Raw genomic sequence first — 24,969 nt, 5'->3', positions numbered from 1 at the left:
TTTTAAAACACTATATTTCCAAGAGCCTGAAAGGACCCAGAAGCCATCTAGCCCAAACCTCACATTCTAAAGATGAGGGAACAATGAAACAAATGAACTGAGCATCTGTTGCTCCTCCTTGTTCTGGCTCTTTTTCCAATCACACATTTCTTTGAAGAGCTCTTCTATGTAACTTCATGTGTCCAAATTGTTACTGACTATATAAACATACTGTAGTTTTGTAGAAGTTGAAAAGTGGGCTTAGAATTCCTTCTGTAAAAGATAAAGAAAAACTCCTTCCTCTGGCTCAGAAAGCATCATATTGCCTTTGTCTCCATCTTTTGATTACTGGTATTGAATTCCACAACCAAGGCAATTTGAATCAAAATTCTTAACTCTCTTAGACGATTATTTCATAACTTGGCTTTTATAACCCAGATTTGATTATAAAATCAACTTCATCACCCAAAAGCTGATTCTCATAATTGCAACTCCAACCTTTGTTTCATAAAAAGTTGCATAGTTTTCATTCTGTGTGCAGACAATCACCTACCATATCTTATTCTATTAAAAAGAGAAATTAGGGACCAGACCAAGATGACTCAGAAAGATCTCTGGTTCCTAAGGCATTACATGGAGAAAGGGAGGGGTCAATCATGGAAAAATCTCCTGAGAAAAGTGTGTGTAGCATGCCACTTCGCAGCAGGCACTGCCAGCCATGGGAGCAATGTCATGTCTGTCTCAAGGGAACCCATAAATATGTCACTGGGTTAGTGTGTGAATTTATCTGCTGATATGTGGGAAGAGCAATGGAAATCTAAAGCAGAAAATGAAGACTTATGTAACAGTTGAGGACAAATGAATTTCCCTCAAGATACTGCCTTGGAGAGGAGGTCCCTGTGGTATAGGTATATATGTCCTGAGTTAGGTTGGGTGCTTAAGGACATTTCTATTTGTGAAAGTATTAGCTGCTCTGTCAGTAAAACATATAATATGAAAGATAGCTTCATACATAAAAAGCAATCAAATTAATAAAAGTGAAAGAGACACTGTCACTTCCTGCTCTAGGCCAGCAGCTCTCTCAGAGTCTAGAGGGCTCAATGACTTGAACAATTTGTCTTGTTCTTTAAATGCCACAATGAAGTAGAATAATGCTATGAATCCCTCACACAGTTGCTCCAAGTTAAAGAATAAAACTATTATACTCATTTTAGAGAATTTCTGTAATAGCATCACTTTCTTTAACACAAAGACATCAAGCTTAGAATAAATTCTTGGGGGGGGCATGCAGCTGACTGAATCAGAGGAGCAAGTGGAGGCCAACAAGTAACTTTGCTTGACCGATGGGAATCATTCCCTGTAGGGGTTGACCTGATTTGCTGAAAAGGTGAAATTCACCTTTAGCTAGGGCACATGAAGGTGCAAGGCTATTCAATTTGCTTTGTTTTAGGGCCCCTCCCTGCAAAGTGATTATAACAGCTGATCTATACTTCATAATCTATAAAGAAATTAGCTACCTGATCTTTTCTTTATTGATCCTCTCAGAAAAATATATTTAAAGTTTAATTCAGTTATTTCAGATATACTTTGGATCTCAGAATGGAATAAAATCCCATGATTCAATTATCCATCAATTAACCAGGACTTATCAGATACCTACTATGGGCCAGTGTCTGTGCTAGGCTCAGAGGAAAGCAAGACAAACAAAACCAATCTCTGTCCTAGAGAGCACCGCATTCTTTCAGGAATGATACTCTGTGTACCTAAGTATGCCTAAAAGAGATGCAAGGTCATTTCGTCGGAAGAGAAGGGAACACTAGCAGCTGAGGAGAAGAGGAAAGGTGTCAGACAAGAGGCTGTTCTTGGACTGAGCCATGAAGGATAATTAGGAATTCTGAGACAGACAGAAAATGGAGTGTTTTCCAAATGTGAAAGACGGCCTTTAGAGAGGCAAGGAGACAAGAGATGGAGTGTTGGAGGAAGAACAACAAGGCCAGTTTAACTGGACTAGAGAGTATGTGAAGGATAGTAAATATTCCACTATAATAGGGCTGGAAATTAAACCAGAGCTCACATTGTGAAGGGAGTTAAAATGCCAAACGAGAGTTTGTATCTGATTCTAGTGACAAAGGGACATATTTGGTCCTAAGCTTTAGAACTATCAGTTTGGCAGCTGTGAGAGAGAAGAGACAATTGTTCACTGTGATGCATGAAGACAATGTCCAATTCTTAAAATGCCCACCATGCCCAATGTGGACAGCAGAAAAGCTTCCCTCTCCCTGAGTACGTTTCTTACATAAGAATCAAATGCATTAAGTTTCCCATGACCCCCTATTTTCCTTCAAAGTACATTCATTCAGAAGTTAACTCCTACTTAGGTGACACATTTATTGCTTCCCCTTTTCCCCCAGTTATTAGTGCTTGCCCTCTCTTGAAATGACTTGGCAGAACAAATTAAGGCCTAGGAAATGATGAAAGGGGACTATTTCAGAGCAATATGGGAAGACTTCTCTGAAGTGTTGTGGAGTGAAATGGACAGAACCAGGAGAACAAATATTAAACATCTACTAAATGCTGGGACTGATCAACCAGATGAAAATAGAGTCCATGCTAATGGAAGGATACAAGATGTTACAGGTGAATATTTGTCTATGTAGGGCAATAGCAAACAGGATCATTGGAAACTGGATTTCTTTTTATACCAACATGGAGTTGTTCCCTAATAAATAAAGTTAAAATGAATTTCTTACTTATTTGCAGACTGAAAAATCTGCAATTCTATTCGTATAGCCATTCCTTCTACCAACTCAGGGGGCAGTCTCTATGAAATGGCAGACCCTCTTCAAGAGTTTTATAGCTGAAAAATTAATCCTCCTTCAACCAATCAGATAAGGGATCTCTCCTAACTAAGTTATAGTGGTCCTCAGATGACACATGCACAAGCTTTCACCAATCTAGAATGAAAGCACTTCCAACTCGACGAGACCTACCCATATTTTGGGATCTGCAGGCACAGAGTACACAAGATACAGGGCCACCTTCATATCATAATTAAGACTTTTGTGCAGTATTTATTAACACATAGTTTCCCCTAGAATTTCTTCACCACACCATCTCTTTCTCTACCTTTTCCTCCTATTAAACATTTTTAAAGCTTCCATGTTTTCTTTTAATCTTTGATGAGCATGAATTCATTGTACTATTCTGGTATCCCTGTCTATACTCAAAAAATAGAACAAGATCATATTAATTTCATGTTAGTCCATTTTTTAGAAGTGACTTGTGATCGCTTAAAAGAAATGACTTAAAAGAAAAGATCTACTTATTTTCAACTTGAAAAAGATTAGAGAGATCACAAATAAATCCTAATCTATTTCTTCTTTTTCACTTCCGCTAATGCATCACTTTCATGGCAGTACCCTTTTGCAAGTCAAAAGTACACTCAATTAACACCTGCTATGCCATGTCCCTCTGTATGTCCAAGACCAGGCTTTGTGTCACATTCTCATTATTTTTAACAAGCACTGAGGGCTCATTATGTAAGTCCACATGGCTATACAGGTACACTTTTGCACTAGGTACATCACATATCCAAAAAAACAACTTCAGGGCAATTCTACTTCTAAAACTCTCTTAAAGGTAGGAAGGGCAACCTTTCCCTTTGTCATTTGCTGACATTCTTTCAAAGTCAGTCAAATGACAACACTTTTTTTTTTAACAAAGCTAAAAGTAGGCCAGAATTTTATTTCCATTAAATTGTTGGCATGGATCAGAATCAGTTAATCTTCAAGCCAACCTGGAGATTTTGTGGAAGAGTTGCCCTGGGAAAAAGCTAACAAAATTCCTCACTCACTAGGCCACTGAGCTCTGGATATAGCCAAGAATACAATTTTTTTTTCAGAAAGAAGAGGGCTGAAGTGTCAGTCTCATATTTATATTTGACCTGCTCTCAATTTTAGTTTGACTGACCAAAATTTCCAATTCTCCCAATGAAATTTTAAAAATCATTTTAGAATCAAAGGATATGAACAGACAATTTTCAGATGATGAAATTGGAACTATTTCCACTCATATGAAAGAGTGTTCCAAATCACTATTGATCAGAGAAATGCAAATTAAGACAACTCTGAGATACCACTATACACCTGTCAGATTGGCTAAGATGACAGGAAAAAATAATGATGAATGTTGGAGGGGATGTGGGAAAACTGGGACACTGATGCATTGTTGGTGGAGTTGTGAATGAACCCAACCATTCTGGAGGGCAATCTGGAGTTATGCCCAAAAAGTTATCAAACTGTGTATACCCTTTGATCCAGCAGTGCTACTACTAGGCTTATACTCCAAAGAGATACTAAAGAAGGGAAAGGGACCTGTATGTGCCAAAATGTTTGTGGCAGCCCTCTTTGTAGTGGCTAGAAGCTGGAAAATGAAAGGATGCCCATTAATTGGAGAATGGTTGAGTAAATTGTGGTATATGAATGTTATGGAATATTATTGTTCTGTAAGGAATGACCAGCAGGATGAATACAGAGAGGACTGGCGAGACTTTCATGAACTGATGCTAAGTGAAATGAGCAGGACCAGGAGATCATTATATACTTCAACAATGATACTGTATGAGGATGTATTCTGATGGAAGTGGATTTCTTCGACAAAGAGATCTAACTCAGTTTCAACTGATCAAGGATGGACAGAAGCAGCTACACCCAAAGAAAGAACACTGGGAAATGAATATAAACTGCTTGCATTTTTGTTTTTCTTCTCGGGTTATTTCTACCTTCTGAATCCAATTCTCCCTGTGCAACAAGAGAACTGTTCGGTTCTGCACACATATATTGTATCTAGGATATACTGTGGCATATTTAACATGTAAAAGACTGCTTGCCATATGAGGGAGGGGGTGGAGGGAGGGAGGGGAAAAATCGGAACAGAAGAGAATGCAAGGGATAATGTTGTAAAAAATTACCCAGGCGTGGATTCTGTCAATAAAAAGTTATTTTAAAAAAATTTTAAAAATAAAATTGATCTGAAAGAGGGAGATAGTACTAGTTGGGGAAAGAGAAAAGGCTACCCTCCTATAGAATATAGTATTTGGGCTGAGCCTTGAAGGAAAGCCAAAAAGAAAAAAAAAGGAAGAGGAAGGGGAGTGGTGTGGGGACAGGACATTTTGGGAATAGCAACTAGCCAGTACAAAGGCAAAGAGAAGGGAGATAGGTTGAATGCAGTGTTCTAGAAACTGAAAGTAAGCCCTGAGCAGAGGAGTGACTTGACTAGATCTCCACTTCAGAAAAATTTCACTTCTGAGCAGAGAAAGTATTGGCAAGGAGAGAGACTTGAAACAAGGAGATCAGTTAGAAGGCAAGTGCAATCGTCCTCTAGCGTTCCTGAAGGCCTTCATTAGGATTGTGACTATTTGAGTGGAGAGAAGAGGACATATTATGATGGCAAAAATGAGAAGATTTGGCAACAGATTGACTATGTAGATTAACTGTGGGTTAAGTGAAAATAAAGTGTCCACTATGACACCAAAGTGGTGGACCTGGGTGACTGGGAGCATGTTAGTGCACAGGGAAAGACAGGGTTAGGAGGAAAGATAATAAGTATATCTTTCACGAACATTTCAGTGGTGGCACATCAATATAAAGAACCCACTTATTTTCCTATGGATAACATTTTCCCAAGGCTATAGAAAGAGCACTAGATATGAAATGAGAAGACCCAAGTTGAAATGGCAACTCTTTCTATGTGCATATCCTTGGGCAAGTTATTTCACCACTCTGAGACTCAGTTCTCTTAAATGTAAAATGAAGGGGCTGCTCTAGATGTCCCCTAAAGCTCTCTTCCAGCACTAAATTTATGGTCCTATACTCAAAATTTGATTTGATCGATTGGAATGCTGGATAACTTACCTTTGAGTAACATTTTCTAAAATACAATGATCATAATGATCTCTCTTAAAAATCAGATATAAGATTTTCAAATAACAAATTAATTGCATGCAAACTTTTCATAAAGGCCTTTAAATATATTTTTAAAAGAGTGGTTTTTGTGTGTTTAGTTCAATTCTACCAAGAGACCTGTATGCTATATATTCCTATGCAGAGAAACCACAACCAAACAAAAGACATAAAATTAAAATATTGTGTTGACCTTTTACTTTTGGATGGTACTACTAGGCACCATGTTTATCCTTCATTAATTGATTAACATGAATATAACTGCCAATTTGTAATGGGGAATACACATACATACATATATCCAAATTAATTATCATAAAACCCTATGTGGTTGCTAAATTTTTTTGATGAATTTTCTCAACCAAACTCAATTTGGTTTAATAAATCAGGTTGAGACCTACAAAACTTGGAGATGATACCTATTTTCTTAATGTACTCCAAGTCTGACACGAGCATTCCATATCTTGACAAAAGCAAGAGATTTTACAGAACAAATACTTTAAAACTCACCTTAATCAGATGGTATTGTTGAATTCCATTAATGCCAACATCAGGATCAAAGGCTGAAGGTATTGGATATCGGGAATTGATAGCAGTGTTCTCAGGAATCGAAATGTTGATGACCGTTGCAGGAAACAGTGGTGCATTATCATTGACATCTTCGATCAGGAAACGGACCTTGACCAGTTTAAAGATTTCATCTGGCAAAACAGCTACTTCTACTTCATAAAAACAGTGAGTTTCACCGAATACACCAGAGCATAATTTTTCACGATCTATACGTACACCGGTAGTATAGATCTCACCAGTTGTCTCTTCTACCCTCACCAATGGCAGATCCCTACTCTTGTACACTAACTTAAACTGCAAGGGAGTTGAAAGCTTCTTCTCTGGCGAGAACGTCAGACCGAGATCTTTCACTAGGTCACCTATCAGAACATTTTCTGGCAACTCTTCTCTTATGGTGTAATTCTTTTCCTGCGCATCACATTGAAATATGATACAAGCCAGCAGGAGAATGAACAAGCAAGTTCCAGAAAAAGATACCATCTCAGCAATGGATATTTCGGTCCTCAGAAAAAAACGAAAAATAACTGACAAAGAGAGAAAGAAGAAAAGAGTAGTAAAACATCATTAAGCGTACAGGCTAACTAAATGCGGAAAACATAGCTATAGAAAGGAAACACTTCTGAATGTAAGTGAATTGGAGATAGTTTCAACTCACATTAATGCAATGCCACTAGTCTGTAGAAACATTCTGATAGTGATGACTAACTACTGGCACCAAAGGTTTTACATACATTCTCTCATTTAACAGTGAAAAAGGTTAAAAGATTAAATCTGTTCTCAGTCCAATGTTGGGTTTTTACATTAGGGTTAAAGATGTCAATAAGAGTTTTTATTATAATTTATAAATTCTTTTTTTTATATCCCCATGGAAATATATACAAAACCAGACGTTCTTAAGATTCTGCTCATTTATTTCATTGAGCAAGGGGCATATTTTAGTATAAAAAAGAAAAAGCAGAGGACATATGTATGAGTAATGATCAATGATGTTCAATCACTTCAGCCATATATTTTGGCTATTAATATACCAATTCTATATTAGTGATCCAAGTATTTCATTTGAGTGTTACTATTTTTCTTAAAATGTCTTGCTATAGATGACAGGAAGACATGATCTCAGCAGAAATAAATCATTTAAGTATAAATACTCTAAGGCAGCTTCTGAATTTTGTCCAAGGATATTATATTAGTACCTAGAGTTGTGAAAAGTGCCATAGAATTATTAGTATCTATTCTGAGAAAACACACTGCAATGACATTTACTGTCCAGGGACTACAATTTGACCTATTGATCGAATAAAATAATGTACGGGAAAATATTTTGTAAACTAAAAAGGATAAACAACTAAGAGATGATTAGTATTATCTCTCCTCTCCTCCCACAATCTTGTTCCTCCATAGGCAAGTTAAGAATGAGACTAGAGAACATCCAAGTATTCACCATTAGTCCATTCTCTCTGTCAAGATTTCAAATTGCTAATTCCCTCTAAGATATGCTAATGCAGAAAATCTGATAGTTCTAAAAGCTATTATCTTCACTCCCTTTATGTCATATCTGTAAAATCTGACTTAATACTCTTAATGATAGTTCACGCATAGATGGTCAGAGTAGGATACTTTATTACTCTTTTCTTCTTTCTGTCAGTTATTTTGCAGTTTTTTTCTGAGAACTACAATATCTATTGCCAAGGTAGACTTTGCTTTCTCATACTTACGTGTTCGCTTACTCAACGGTTTGTGTCATATATAAAGACAGAAAAAAAGTAAAACATCACATAAGTGGAACTACCAGAAGAAGTTCTGGTAGGTGATCTGGCAAAAGTTCTTAATCCAATGCTGTCATCAGAGGCAAAGTCCTCGACTCCCTTGCAGCTTAAATCAGTGTACAAGAGTGGGGACCTGCCATGGGTAAAAATAGAGGAAGCCACAGGCGAGATCTATACTCCCGGCGTATGCACAGAACGGGAAGAATTAGGCCAATTTGTGTATAGTGTACTCACCATAATGCTGATTTTCATAAAACCTACATTCTCAGAAAATATCCTTTCTATCCCATCCATAGGTATCTTCGTTGCCTGAAATCAGAAATGAGCTGGAACCAAAGCTTTACAAAAAAAAAATCAAAGTAATATTAAAATCGATTTTTAGTACATTGGAATTTTTTTAAGTTTGGGTGTTTTATTTGAAAGAAAAATTAACTAAATTCAGTTCACTTTTAAAACTGTTTAAAAATTTTGAAAGATCTTTGTGTTCACTATTTTTTAATTTTAACAAGAATGCCTTTAAAACTACCTAAATTTTTTAACATCTTAAATTGAGCTGATTTGTGCATGTGATGGTGTTTCATTTAAAGGACATGAGAGAAAAGGGAGGAAAAAGAGGGCAAAAATGGAAGAGGGAGGAAAGGAAGTACAGTACAGAAAGGAGAAGGGAGAGAGGGGCAACAGAGCAGAGAAAGAGGAAGGAAAGGAAAGGAGAAGAAAGAAGATGGAGGAAGGGGAAAGAGAAAGACGGAGGGAGGAAAAGAAGAAGGAAAGAAAGGAGAAAAGAAGTCAGATGGAAAAATAAATGTCTTTCAACAGAGGAGGAAGGGGGATAGCTTAGGGGAAGAGAAAAGAAAAAGATCTTTCAATGTATTTTTTTAACTGTAGTATGTTCTGGATTGAAACCATGAGACCACTGAGCCAAATATGGCTATGAAAACATTTAAAAATTGCAATGGGAGAAGTAAGGGTTTTGAACTGCATCCTGCATCCGTGATAGCCACCAAGTATGGAATAAACTCAATAATTCCAAATAATCTTAATAATTTTTATATGGAAGCTTTTACCTTTTGATAAAAATCTCTTCCAACTCTTTAAAACTTGCAAATATTTTCTCATTTTTCCTCATCAGCTCTCTTTTCAAAAATCATCTCAAATCACATTTTCTCAATTGGAAAATTTTCTTGATTTCCTTTTCTCTCTCAAAGATTGGGCAGCATCTCAAATTATACTAATGTGAGCTTTCTGTTCACAACTCACTCATGCTTGCCTCTCCTCTTCTGGTACTCCATAGAGGGGGGAGAAGGAATTCTTCCTTTTTTATTTGGTGTCTACCACTACAGAATAGTTTATCATGCTCTTCTACTCAAACTCCAATGATTCCCTATTGCCTTTACAATCTAATTTATAAAGTTCTCCCGTGACTTTTAAAGCCCTTTCTAACCTGATCCTGACCTAGCTCTCCTGTCTTATTTTGCATTCCCTCTCACAGGCCAGTCAGACTGGCTTTCTTGCTGTCCATTACACATATCACTCTATTTCCCATATCTGTGCCTTTATACTGACTGTCCCCATGTCTGAAAAAGACTACCTTCTCACTTCCAACACAGAATCCCTCTCTTCAACACGCAGCTCAAGAAACTCCATTCTTTACAATAAGCCTTTCCTAACCCTATAACTACTAGTGCCTCTTCCCCTAAACAAACCTGAATTCATTTTGTACATCTTTTGTATACTCTTATATATGTGCATGTGTCTCCTGGTAGAATGCAAGGTCCTGGAGAGTAGAGACTTTCATCATCTTTGTATCTCTAGCACCTAGAACAATGACTAGCATATATTGGACAATTACAAATGCTTGCTGATTAATTGATTGATAGGCATTTGCTGTAGAAAAAAATAATGCAAAATTTTCATTGAACCACATCATATTCTCCCAGATGGTGAATTATAATTAAACAGAGGTTAATGCAGCCACGAGGCACTTAGTAGTCAAAAATATCTGTTAACATCATGGTCATTTAAAAAGCCATTATGGAAAGGAATTAATGCATGTATGCATCTAATTAAGGAAGTGTCCATTTCTTGGTGATCAATAACATTAGCAATGTTTTTTGCAATGGTTATAATGATAGGATTTATGATGATAAGATATAAATATCTGTACAAGGATGGCATGTTTTATTCAGGGGCGGATAATGAATTATCCTAATGATATGTACCAATGAAAATAGGCATATTTTATTTTTAAAATTATGGACTGGGATACATACAGGACCATAATAGTTGAAAATTTTATAACATATGAATTTCTTGCTTACAGTAAGTCACAAGAGAGAGTTCTTAAGAAAATCAGATAGTTTAAGTCATTGCTTGAAATAGGAACTTAACTAGGTCCCAGCTTCTTAAATGGTAGTTTGTGACCTCATATGGGATCTCATAACTGAATGTGGAGGTCATGAAATTAAGATTTTATTATTAGCAAATGTTAATTTGTACACCTATCTTATATACCTGTATACCCAGAGTCTCGTAAAAATTTCTCAGCTAAAAAGTGGTCGCAAGTAGAAAAAGTTTAAGAAACCCTGAACTAGGCAAACTTTCTGGTCTTCTGATGTCACAATTCATGGACAATTAAATTTTTTAAAAGGTTGTTCCCATATACTTCTCAGCACTGATGAATCAGGACTATGAATGTTAAAGAGTCCTTGTGAAAATTAGACAATCCCATTGAAGAGGAGACTGCGGTACCCTAGTAAACAACACACCCAACTGTTGTCTGTGGCATAGTATTTTTAGCACTACTTTTATGCTGCTGAATGCTGGGATTATATAATAGAGATACTAACTTGAGTCTTTCTCTCTTGTGAATTACAGGCTTTACACGCCTTTATTAAAGTGAGGATAAAAATACCTCATTGATACTTACTATACCATTCACATGCACATATATAATCTCTATATTTTTCTATTCACTATTCATCTAAGAAATCTAAGCATGCCATCTCATAAATACCATATAAGATTTGCACAAACAGAAATGCAATCAATTGCCATCATTCACCTTTAAGTGTTACTCATTATTACAACTGACAGAAAACAAGTTGGTCTTCTCCCAATGGAGATTAAGAATAAAAAATGAGGCCTAATTTGAGGTGTTGTCTCGCTACTCCACCCCACCCCAGTTCAGGCTAAATCACCTACATCATCCTTAATCTTTGAAGTCTTTCTAGATGCCTGCATCAAATGGAAGTCCTCTTTAAAGTGGGTCACACTTGGACTACCCTCAAGTACTAAGTAAATGATTGCCCAGACATTCCAAGATCATAGATCTAGAGCAGAAAGAAACCTTGGTGGCTATCAGGTCCAATGCAGTCATTCCATGGATAAGAAAACTTATATTCATGGAGTTTAAGTGACTTGTCCAAGGTCACTCGCCTTATAAACAGCAGAGCCAAGATACAAATCAAGGTCTTCTGACTACAAACCCTGTATTCTTTCCATTGCTTCACTTAGTGTCCTTAGATTCCTAAATACAAGGATAAGGTGGTCTCATTGAAGTTTCCAGCCTCACCTACTATTTTACCATTTTCTCCCCAACTTTAAAAGCTGCCTTTGCCATCAGTTTAATTAAAATAGAATGGAGTGGGGGAGGAGTTGGTTTATTTATAGCTGCCTGGCAATTAAAAAGAAAAGTGTCTCTTCATGGAGATGAGTGTTGAATTTAAGAGAATGAATGATCAGAAGTGGAGGGTCCATCACCCTATACATCCATGATCCATTCTTTTTACTGTAACTTCCTTATAAAACACAAAAAGGTTTATGGCCACTGATTCCAGGAGAATCAAAGTGGGAATGAAGATGGAAGGGACTGAAAGAAAGGTTCCCCCATCAAGTTTTATTTTTCTTGAGTGTTGGCTACAACTCTTATGGGCTACTTTTCATCAGTGTCCAAAATATTTTGCATTTGCAGGAACCATTTTTAAGCTCTATTTTGTGAAAAGTTAGGCAATTTTTTTTCCTAATAAGCCCCATTTGAATTTCTCATGGCTTTCAGTTTTTAAAAGGAAGGGGCTGTGAAAGAACAATGAAAGGAAATTAAAATTGTGGCTTGGAATCACTCCAAGACAAAAATCTCAAACTAGAAGAAACTACAGTCCTTAGATATTAGGTGTCCAAAGTATTTCAGAAGACCTCCAGGTGTTCATTAGCATTACTTTACAGGAATTACTACTAGCATTAGTCATTTCCACCTGAAGCAAGGTAAATGCTTCTATTGAAATGGAACAAAGGTGGTCTAATGCCTAATTGTCATATTTTGTAAACTAACACCAGGATTCTGACTTTGCATTATTAATGCACTTCATGTAACAAATTGAGGGTTTTTCCCCCCTCTGAGCTTGTTACTATCAGAAATCTGGAAAAATACTAGATTCGAAAGTATAGAAAAGGGCCCTTATTGAAGAAAACCAAGTGGGCCATCAAACTGAAAATATTTCCCACAGGCTATGATTCACATTTACTGTAGGAAACCAATCACATGCTGCATTAATTCTCTCAATAAAACTGCTTCACATCAGGTTGGAGTATCAAAGAAAAAGGTGAGAGGAAAAGGTAGTTCTCTTCAGGAGGGATGGGGACAGGAAAACATCCCCCTCATCATCTGAATGTTTTCTTTTCTATAGACTTTAGGTATGGCCTGCATGTATTTTATGTTTAGGTATGACCTTTGTGTTTTGAATTCATGAAGATAATAGAGCATAAATTACTTTGTCAGTGTATCAAATACTGTGTTGGTATAGTTTTGATGAGATTTTACAAAATTCAGCAAAATCAAAAAGTTGGGTTGTTAAATAAAAATTGGGTTGCTTTTATATTCACTAGTTTTAAAAATATTTTAGTAGAAACCAGTTCAAATCTTTATAGTTACTCTGTTGATGGGAGGTGGGATTATGAGAATGCACTGGGCTAAAACAAAATACATTAGCTTTAATGAAAGCTCTTCTGATCCCAACTGTCACCAAGGGATTGTCCCAAATCAATGATTTACTTCATTTGTTAAGATAAAACAAATGCTATCATTTGTAATAAATCGGACAAAATTAGTTTTTTTTCATTTAGACAACACTGGGGGGAATGGGTGTGATTCTTGGAGAAAGACCAGAGAGAATTAAAAGAAGGAAAATATTCTTGTTAGGGTCCTTAGCTAATTAGCTTCCAGTTTTAGTCAATAGCTACCAAAATTCCCGGGCTACCTTGGACATCGTATGTGTGTTGCTTATTTTTGCTTTAATTAATTTCAAGGATCTCAAAATTTAATTTTTTATTGTGGTTATGATTGGACTTGAGTTTTTCAAAACAATAAAGGCACTTTGAAAGCAAGATAAAAAAGACTTTTTATTTTATGTTATCTTGGGCTAAAATGTATTAAATTGCAACGTATCATTTCTGTCTTTAGATAAAGAATAGGTAAGTAATGTGTTATAACTGCTGCCACGTTATAGGTGAGTCAAGATAAACTCAAGCTACTTCTTTATTACTTATGGTTTCCAGCTCTTTTCTTCTAATAGGCACAAACATACACATGTATGGATATCTGTGTATATATGCAGATATACCATGTATATAAACATACAATATAATTATAAGCAAAAGTATGGTGAAATAGAAAGAATATTCGGACTAGGAATGAGAGCATAGGCAAGATAAAGCCTCCCAGAGGAGGAAATAAGAGGTGTGAATTAGGTGATTTTGAAAGTTCCTTAACTTTGTATTCTTTCTTACTCTATGGAAAGACAATCATTAGTAAATATTTATTCCTTTAATTTGTAGTATCTTTTCCCAGAAAAGAGAAACATGGCTTTTGTTCTCAAGACTGGGCCTTACATTTTTGTTTAGAGTTCAATTTTCAGTCTGCCGATCAGATCTCTAAGTTTGCCAGCTTCATTTTCTTTTTAAAATGCAGTGTCTACATCTGGCATCCTTAGAATCTTATATATTAAAAATAATTCACAATAATTTTCTTCAGTGATATCAGGGTTCTGAACCTAACATACTGGTTAACTAATCTGTCAAAACAGAACACTGAGGAAGAGTTTGCAGAACTTTAGTTGGATATCAAATTAATCTTGGTTATTTTGGGGGGGAGTCTGGCATTTTAATATAGAATTCTAAAAAAATCAGAAATTATAAGAAGAGATTTCAATTTGAGCATTTGTTACAGTCTTTGGGAGACTGACACAAACTAAGGACACTGTCTCATTTCTACCCTTGTTACAATTTTTGACTGGGAAGATTATAGCTGTGTTATTAGTGACTTCGTTCACTATCGATGACAAGAAGGCAAACTAAAGTAAGACAGGCCTAAAACTATTAAAACTTTCTTCCTTTTACTAAAAATCGTGGAAAGGGCAAGAATCTTCAAAGAAAAACTTAAGTCAATTAATTTTTTTTTTCCTTTGGGAACTTCCTTTGTAATCTATGCTTCACATTACTTCAACAAATTTATATAACCACACTGATGGGGTTTTTAAAACTAAAAATATTGAAAAGGAAAAAGGAACTCCAAAGAAAATACTCACTAATTGTGAATTCTTAAAACCAAATCACTGAAAATTAATTCATTATTTTGTGGTTTTCTATCTTCAACTTCCTTCTAATATAAAAATCAAACCCCATAAAGCCGTGTTGACTGGTTTAATCTATGGCATGCTATATATATATATATGTTTTCCTTTCTACTTCTATCTCTAAATGATTTATTTATGCCAAATTCATCTATATGGTACTATAAAAATATCACAAAGGGGTTGGATCTATGGGACCCTAGTCAGTCAATGTTTGACTTCAGTGAACTGGTGTTTTGAAATTTAAGAGCAATTAAATACTAGAAAAGGTGCCTGGATAGGGGTGAGGGAGTGGGGAATAGGAAGATACAATTTTAATTGGAAAAAGGTAAAAATTCTTTTGAATCCTATGACCAACCACTGTGTTTAAGAGAATAAAATATCTCACAAACTCAAGTGGTTTTTGAAATTGTATTTCTGTTTAGAATATGTGAAATGTCATCTCATTTCTGTGATGAAAATGACATGAAAATCAACTTCTGAATGCAGAAGTGATCATTTTTAAAAAGAAAAAAAAAAGATAATTAAAATCTAGTATAGCTGACAATTACAACATTGCACCTTGAAAATTTTGCACTAATTACAGCTGCTACCTTTCAACAAGAACTGTTAAAGTGAGTCAGATTTGACATAGCAAAAGCTCCTCCACCTCTTTCCAAGGGAGAAAACAAAACAAATCTTTTCAACAAAACAGTGTAAAAATCAGAGACTCTGATTTATGGACCACTATTATTTCTCTTGAGAACAGGTGGGGGGGGATTCTTTATTATTTCTTAAAACTTTCTTTCATGCTGTACTGGAAAGAACATTTGTTTGGGAATCAAAGGGACCTAGTTCTTCCCTTTTATGACCATAAGACCTTGGACAAATCATTTCAACTCTTTCATCATTGTAAAAGTAGGAGCTAAACTAGAACAGTTCCGATGTTCCTCCTAGCTGGAAATGTATGGATTCAAAGATCCTATGATTCCTGACACAAAAAAACTCTTTTGGATTTTTTAATGGCTTAGTATATTGAAACTCCTCAGCCTCTCATTAAAGATGCTCTATCGGCCTGCTCTCCTGACATATTTCTTAAGCGTTGTACTTCAGCCTACCAAGTAACTCAGCTGCATCCACTGAACACAGTAGTTTCTTTGCTACACTTAGAAAATCAGAGATAATGGACAAAATGGAATCCTATCCCAGTTTTTCCCTGCTTGCACTATGCGGTCATGTGGAACAAGAGGAATAAGGAGAAACAATCATAACAATGTATTCATCACTTTGGAACTGTCTTTCATAGTTTATAAGGCACTTTCACGTACATTATTGTATTTTGATCAACAAATTATACTGAGCTTCTTTATGTGGTAATTGTCTTGAAATGGCACTTCCATAATAATATATTAAGGTTTCAGTAAAAAATAGTTCACAATTTCATAGATAGTGCTAAAATATCCTTGACCAAAATTCAGGAATTATATTTAATTGTATCATATACTTCTTAGATCATGTTTATTATCTTTAAAGGTCTAATATTAAGTTTTATTGAACATAGTGATTCTATTATTCTTCTCACATTTCTAGGCAAATATCTAGAGAAATTTTTTTAAAAGCCAGCTATACTTAAATGAAATATTCTGTCATTAACATAGAAATGTTCCAATACTTGGGAATTAATTTATTTTGATTACCCAAACATATATTGAGCTTTATTCTTATTTGAGTTACTCTAAAATCTGCCTATTATCTTTAGAAATTTTAGCTACACGTACAGAATTCTAAACTTCCATTATTGCTATGATATTTTCTATGTATTTTAACAAGATTTTAATTCATTAATTCATTCACAACTACCCATGAATCTAGTCATACATGAAATATGGCATTTTCATGAGTATAGTGGCTATCTTGTTGTTTTATTTATGTCTTTGAATACCAAGAGTAGCATATTTTCAAATAAATTTGTTCTGTGTTCAATGATCTTCATAGACTGCAGTAGTATTGAAGTAGAAAATGTTGAAACAATTTTTAAATCACTTTAAATCCAGAACCGTTTCCTTTCTCTTTATGTTTCAGGCATCTAGGTGGCCCGCACGGCCAACCATGATGTTTTAATAATCTTTCCATTTTTTTCTCTTTTGCAATTATCTTTATTCTGTGAAATGGGTTTATTTCCTGATAATTGCATTTTCACCACTATATTTGGCTGTGATATATTTCAGTGGAAGATATTTACTGTCCCTTTTTGCCCTCTACCCTATTGACAAAGGATATGACATTGAAGAGTATTGTCCCCATATACCTGCCACAAAATCCCTATTTGAGGTCTTTTTCGTCCCATCTTTTCTTGGCTGTCTTTATTGACCTCTGAAAGAACAATGCCCGTGGCCATAGAGCAGTGTTCTCAGATTTGAGAAGCTGGTAACATTAGTTAGACATACATGTTCAACAACTACTTAGAGGTGAATGGGCAATTGATTCTTTAATCAAGATTTGAGATAGCACCCTTACCTTGTAGTTGGATCACTTGAATGAAGGCACTTACAGTCACCCTAATTGCAGAAAAGGAATCTAGGAGGGGGAGGGGGCAAACGCCGCCAGGGCTAAAATTGCAAACCTAAAGTGATAGCAGAAATCACATTGAGATAACACTGGAATACTCTACTATGGATTTAATGGCCTTTTTCTCCTTAGAGAAGGAAAAAAGAAAAGTTGGCAAGGAAAAGGAGTCATTGGAAGCGTCCATGAACAACGGGTGGCTGTAGAATTGTAAACTAATTATTGACCTTATAGAAAACTCACCTTTAAATAAGCAAAATATAGGACCCTTCTCTTCTCCTCATAATTCTCTGCCTTCTGCAATGGAGGGTGGGTAAGAGTGAGTAGAAAGAGGAAAGGAAAGAGATAAAAATGCCTTTGCCTCCAGTAAAATGTCATCATTTGTGATGTTTCTAAAGCACTGGGAGTGATGTTCCTTGATATCTAAAGGACTGAGAAGCATAAAACAGCTTATCACTGGAGCTCTCAGTCTTTGGCATAAACCATCTGCATTTCCCCAAGTGCTGTAACATAGTCTTATCCATCTGCTAAAAACAGCTTAAGGGAAAATTCTACATGAAGCTTGGGTGAACCATTCTGAGGAAAATGTTAAATGCTCATCAAGGGTCACATGTTAAAATTTTACATTAGTAGGCTACCTAGAAAAATTATGAGGAGGAAACAAAAATGCAACTTACTGCTGAGAGGAAAGAGACATCGAGTTGAATCTTAGTGTCGCCAAATCTGGCAATGATGCAGGATGGTTAGTTGTTTAGTCTTCATCAATCACTGTACAGCTGATTTCATACTTGGCAGTTTGAGCTCTGGGGCCCTAAGAAGAAAATTTGTAAAAACAAAAAAGCACATAAATCAGAAGTAAAATATAGATCTGCTTTAATCAGAGGACCACATCAGTTTCCCTTGATCACATCTTAACTCATTAGACTGCACATATTTGTTACTGTCTTCATGGTAGTTACCTGATTTGAGAACAGGGAGAGTAAAATGCCATTGCTGTGTGAGCTATGGAACATCTTCTTATTCACCAAAAGATATTTCAGAGGTAGGCCAAAGATTTTGAGTCAAAATATAAGGAATCAAATTTTAACTCAATAAGTAAACAACTCATTATTTTAAAAAACTTTCATTCTATGCCACCATCTTCCAACTGGCTGTAACAGGAATAAAACAAAAAAGGGCTAAAATGTCTCACCAGATTTTAACTTTGTCCATACATGTACTTCCACTGGAATCAAGGAAACAAGAACTATAATAAATGGTCAATAACACACACACACACACACACACACACACACACACACACACAAAATACACATACCAGAAAGAAATGGAATCATGGTGCAGGTGAAATTTGTTTGAGAGGTACCTGCTGTTTTTGTCGATGAAAAAAGCTTTTAAACTCTGTCAATCTATAAAGGCACATTTGTACAATTAAAAACAGAGCTGCTTGCTTAAAATATATACATTGGGGTATATTTACACTTTATTTTGTATATATTATTTTGTATAGCTTGTATATTTACACTTTATTTTGTGGTCTATATAACTTTACCTTAGCATGACAAAGACTCATGATAAATAAATGAACTATTTCTTGGGCTGAAAGGAGAACAGGATCTAACTGATTTTTTTTAGTCCCACCCTCTTGAGAGATAGTATAGAGGAGGGAACTGATGAATAGCTAGAAAAGCTCTTTTCTTGACATAAGAATCCTTTACTTTCTGACATTTAAACCTCTCCTCACAAGTTGTTGAATTCAATAACATAATTGAACAAACATTTACAAACACTTTCTAGGTGCTAAGAGCGTGTGTGTGTGTGTGTGTGTGTGTAAAAATAGACACAAAGATATGGAACTACAAACTGGTGGGGTTTTTTTGAGGGGCAGGGGAGAAATAATAAATACATCAATAAATACAATGCAAAGCAGAATATAAGAGTTGCCAGAAAGACAAAAAAAAATGCTATAGGAATTCAAAGGAATGTCATCATGTCTGTGAAGGGAAGAACAGGAAATTTTTGGAAGCTCTAACAATTAAGATGGTCCTGAACAATAGATTGTGTGAATTTGACAAATAGATAACATCGTGAATGAATGGAATGAAATTAGCAAAAGCATAAAGAATGCAAAGTATACATAGCATTGAGGAAAAAGAAAACAGGCCAGTTTGGGTAAAACAGAGGGTATATGTGGGAAAGAGTTAAGGTGGGAAAGGTAAGGCCTAAGCAGATTGTGAGAAGTTAGGTAATGAAAGGGCAATAAGACAGAGAAGGTGATGAGTAGCTATTACTCCTTTGAGAAATTTGGAAGAGGTTACAGTCACAAGAGGGCAAAACTGAAAGGGACATTTGAAAGAAGGAGGTAGCTTAAATGAACACAAAATATTGAGGGTAAATTTTTTTTTAAAAGAATGTCAGAGATTTTATAAGCAGAAGGGTAAGACATTCATATAGAAGAGGAGGTTGGGGAAGGGGAGAGAGTAAGAGAGATAGAGGAGAAGGATGTGAATGGGGTGGATAGTCTTTGGAGAGGGAGGGACAAATAGGAAGGAAAGCGGGGAGAAGGTGAAGGTAAACACATGGGGCAATTTTGACATGAAGAGGTTATTTCACATCCCTTCTCTCCTTGTGTTCAAGTAGAGAATGATGTCATCTGCTAGGCTGGGAGGTGTCCTGGGCCTGAGGAGAAGGCAAAGGGCTTACAGCTGAGGTGCTGGAGGATATCCAATATAAATACCTCTGATCTGTATCAAATCTATTGCTGCCAAATTAGTTCCAATTTGACTAATAAGCGTTTAATTTGCACCAAGCACTGGAGACATGAGAGACAGGCTACAGGAAGAGAGCGTTCGTTTTCTAACTTGCCCTCACCTCAGGACAGATGCAGAGTTCATGCTGCCACTTGACCACAACTAGCCTTGTGGGAAACTCTAAAGAGTTCCACTTGTTTCACCAAAAATAAAATGAGATTCTATGGCTATTTTGAAATTTATGCTATGAAATACTTTTGCAAGTGATCAAAGTTTAAAAGTTGTAGCCTTTCCCATTTAACATTTTGTGAAACAGGTACCCCATATTGTGTGTCTACCTAGACATTTCCCCTTCCTGGGACTACCCAGGAAAGGGTAGAGTTTTTAATCAAACATAAGACTACTGATTCATCAACTGTTTACCTCCAGACTACCACCACAACTAACATAGCTAAACATGCCATCCAATTATTCGTTTATATCATTGGGGTAAACAGCTATAGGATGGTTTTGCTACTCCCCTGATCTTACATACCATTGCTATTCTTATGAAGACAAGTTTCAACTAAGACAAATGGTTGAGAGAAAATAATTTGGACCTATTTAAATCCTGATAGTATATAACCTTTGGCAGCAAGGCACCTTTGAATGAGCTTTTAGATATGCATCTATCCAGGATTTTTGCTGCTGTGATCAGAACTGACTTCCAAAAGGAAGAGGAAGCTACAGAGTACCTACTCTGTAGAGGACCCTTTGGCCTCTAGCAGATCTAGGTCTGAGTAGGATACATTGCTCCGTAAGAAAGTCTGTTATGACAGAGCAAATGTAGCCAACAATATGTGATGCTTTGGTTTCTTGGTTCCTCCCATTCCCTCCATATACCTTCTGCTTAGCTGAATGACTTGCTAGTAAATTTCTCTAAGTACAAAGTAAAACAAAAAGCATATGCACATTTATTGTGGGTACTCCAGATATTGGACACAAGACCCAATGTTAGTTAAAATGTTTTCCGTACTACGGTGAACTACCCGCCAAGTATTCAGTCCAGCAGTAATGACCTCTATATGTGCGAGTGAGGCAATGAACAACTTTCCAGAATGTAGAAAAATCTGTACAGTTCAAATGACAAGAGACTTTAAAAACCTTTATCCCAAAGAGTATGATGACAAATTCTACAAAGCACTGACTATAGCCATATACTTTTATGAGCTCCAACAACTAAATGCCATTCCCCACCATGACTGAAATGTCCTGCTCCCTTATCAGTTTCTCTGAGTTTCTTTGAGATTCAGCTAAGTCCTACCACTTGCAGGAGGCCTCTCCACTTGTCCTTAACAGACCCTCTCCTAATGCTTCCCCCTCCTCAGACACTGAATTTCATACTCCCCAGATATTAAATGCCATCTCCCCCATTTAAATGTGAGCTCCTTGAGAATGCGAACAAGCTTTTTGCCTTTCTTTCTTTCTTTCTCCAACACTTTGGCACAGTGCCTAGCAGATGGTAAGCACTTAATAAATGCTTACTGAGTGACTGACTGTACCTGTAGTGGTCTGGCCTTTTGTCCATCTGCCCTTTATAATAATTTTGCTAAATGGAATTCTTTGGGCAAAAAAAGGCAATCTAAAAAAGAGACAAAAATAAAACCCCACATTCCTAAGGGGCTAGTAATTTAGATCACCAATATTTAGTGCCATCCATTGCTCATAATGACTTCTATGGATAGAAAAGAATGCCGGTTGTCCTTGGGAATACTGATTAAGAAGCCTGACAAATATAAAGGTAGTTGGAATGCATGCCTTAGGCTAGATGCACAAGTATTCACTGGAGCTCATTCATTTTTAAGCCAATTCTTTTATTTTTCCTTCATCAAATAATTTTACCTGATTTTGTATAACTTTTTATTGGATACACAGTCAACCCCCTTTGCTTTTTAAGAAAGCTAAAAATACTGAAAAGACCATTTTACTAATCAGGAAAGAGACTTACTCAAATAACTCATGCGTAGGCATGATATAACATTAGAGTTGCCCATCTAAAGTCATGGGTTAGCATTGGAACCATAAGCTCTGTCTTGATATTTGATTTTACAGTGGCTCATTTTAAGCACTCGCTGTGTGCAATGTATACAACTAATTTTGATACAACAGTCTATACCAATCGCCGGTTATTATTGTCATACCATAATGAAAACCCTTAGGGTAAAAACACACCATAATAAAAACCTTCAGGGTAAAAACATACAATATCAAAACTATGACCATTAACCTAATTCACACTAAGCAAATTAACCTGCTAATGTAATAGAAATACCACAGACAATGAATTTTCTTCAAAAATAACTGACAAAATGTACTATTCAATTGGTATTGATAAACCTTAATTCTAATCTTTTTCTAATAGGTGTTAAAATAGAGGTAGATTAGACTTCAGTTTTATCTGAGATTTGAAGAGTGCAGACAGAATAATTAGGGACCTCTTAATTAAGATATTTATGAGAAACTACTATATCTTGAAGCACATTTTTACATACTAGTTCCATGTCAGTTTAACCCATTTTCCTTCAGTGAAATGATTCATGTATGATATTGTGTTATAGAAATTTGATGAAACCAAAGCATTCACTTAAGAGATTCCTTTAACAATCACTTCAGTGTTACAATAGTACATACTAGAGCATGTATCTTATTCACATTTTAGACTGAATGAAAACAACCATCACTCCTATGCTCAGTAATCTACAATGGCAGCCTTTTAATTTCTTGGGATAATTCGATCTGGTGAATGTAATCTCTGAAGGTTGAGCCTTGCTTACCTTAGGTGTTACTTCTCTGTGTATACTCTTCACATAAATAGAGTTCTACTGAGAAATTCCTATAAATAGCTACAAATCATCTTCTATTTTTTATAAAGCTCCCCCCATAAAGTACTTGATTGTCTCTTTGCATTTTGTTCTTTTTGATTTTACTGAACACCTAATAACTAGTATTTAAGAACTAGGATAAGTTGCATATTTGGGGGTGGGGGGAAATAGAAAATATTTACTGGCCTTACTTCTAAATTTCCATTGAAAAATGGAAAAATATACAAGTTGTCCAACAGTGGGGTAGAAGTTTATGAACATTCTATTCTAAAGTTATCACATAGAAGAATAAAATATGAAATTGAATATATATATATTCCTTGATATAAATTTCAGGGAACCTATAACTATTAATTACTTTTGTTCATTAAATCCTCATCATCCCATATTTATAGTACCTTCCTTCATCTCTTCTTTAGGGCATTAGCCCCCTCACTTGCTTAGATTTCCCTTTATAGATATGTCATTAAATAGGCAATTGTACTAAGTGCACATAATCCATCTCAAGATAAAGACTTATTTCTCTCTCAGTCATCCTGGACAATGACAAGTAATAAAATCCCTTCCATTGAATTTAGCATTTGGATGGACTACAAGAGAAAGCTCAATAACTATATGAAGCAATGGTACTTTAGGTTAAACAGAATTTTGAAGCAATGAAGAGTACCTTTTATTTCCATTTTTCTGGCTGGCTGTACTGTAATCCTGAAAAATAGCATCTGTGTATCCAAGTGTCATACTAAATAGTTACTAAATATATTTTAAACTGTACTACTAAGCTTGGGCAAAAAGAAGCTATTATATATGCCCAAGTCTGAATACATTTCCCCTCAACTGTATCCCCTATCAACATCAGGAAAAGGTGTCTAGTGAATCCAGAAAACTTTGTTTCTCTACTACCTAGGAGATGCATTAGAAACAACCATCTTACCTGGAATCTCACCTCTCTAGGCTTTCATTTCCTCATTTCTAAAATGAGATTAGATTGGATGGTCTCTGAGGTGTTTTTCAAGCTCTAACATTTGATATTTCTACTTGGCTGATTTCTAAAGGCCCTTTTCTATCTAAAACCTCCTATATAAATCCTGCTGCAATCTTCCTATTTGGTGGTGCTATCACAGATAGAATAGTGGACCTGGAGTCAGGAAGATCTGAGTTCAAATCCAGCCTCAGACACTTCCTAGCTGTATGATCCTGGGCAAGTCACTTCACCCTGTTTGGCTCAGTTTCCTCATCAGTAAAATGAGGTGGAGAAGGAAATAACCAACTATTCCAGCATTTTGCCACTACTCTTGGACATGTGAATAATACTATCTACCAACAAGTGAATGGACCTGGGGAACAGATACCATAAGATATCCACAATCTATTAAAAATAGACTATTAATGTGTTACTGCATCTAAATATTCCCCAAAATGACATTTATAAAGGGCTTGAAGATCTGCCAAGTATTTTATATCCATTACCTCATACTCATACTCATTACATCCACACCTACTATGTTCAAAGCATACAGATTTAAGGTTTGGCTCACAGCATTTTTTTTTGAAAGCAAGAATTACAGCACACACCTAAAAGCAGCCAGGATGTTCAGCCCGACCTACAAATTTTACAAAACATTCTGTGCTAAGAGAGCAAATTACCAATGGAGTATGTGCATAAGTCTCTGCTGAATAAGCTATTAATGAATCAACACAAGTAAAATACAGGTACATAAAAAGCTATGCTAAAGATCCATTTCTTTGTTTTCCTTTTTTACTGTAAATTATTTCTTAGTGAATTTAAAGATTTTAGATTCATAGGCATATGATCTCTTTTGAAGCAGGTTCCAGATGTACTTAATTACTGCATGAGATCCACTAGCAGAGAAATTTTAAAATAAAACCATGAAAAATTCATGGATAAATTGAGGTTC

The 24,969-nt window shown here is 35.8% G+C and overlaps 1 protein-coding gene across 2 annotated transcripts in view; it reads right to left on the bottom strand.

Annotated features, from left to right (window-relative positions):
- Positions 1–24,969, bottom strand: part of PCDH11X (protocadherin 11 X-linked) — a 576,990-nt gene that overhangs the window by 523,023 nt on the left and 28,998 nt on the right. For both annotated transcript variants that reach the window (XM_051969012.1, XM_051969013.1), the window contains exons 2-3: positions 18,120–18,253; positions 6,450–7,033 (exon numbers count right to left, since the gene is read on the bottom strand). In XM_051969012.1, coding sequence (XP_051824972.1) covers positions 6,450–6,989 — 540 coding nt within the window. In that variant the 5' untranslated portion in view covers positions 6,990–7,033; positions 18,120–18,253. The remainder of the gene's footprint in view (positions 1–6,449; positions 7,034–18,119; positions 18,254–24,969) is intronic.

The sequence above is a fragment of the Antechinus flavipes genome, chromosome X (assembly GCF_016432865.1).
Source record: "Antechinus flavipes isolate AdamAnt ecotype Samford, QLD, Australia chromosome X, AdamAnt_v2, whole genome shotgun sequence".
Taxonomy (NCBI): Eukaryota; Metazoa; Chordata; class Mammalia; order Dasyuromorphia; family Dasyuridae; genus Antechinus; species Antechinus flavipes.
The sequence above is the reverse complement of the archived record's forward strand: the minus strand, read 5'-3'. Positions and strand labels throughout refer to the sequence as shown.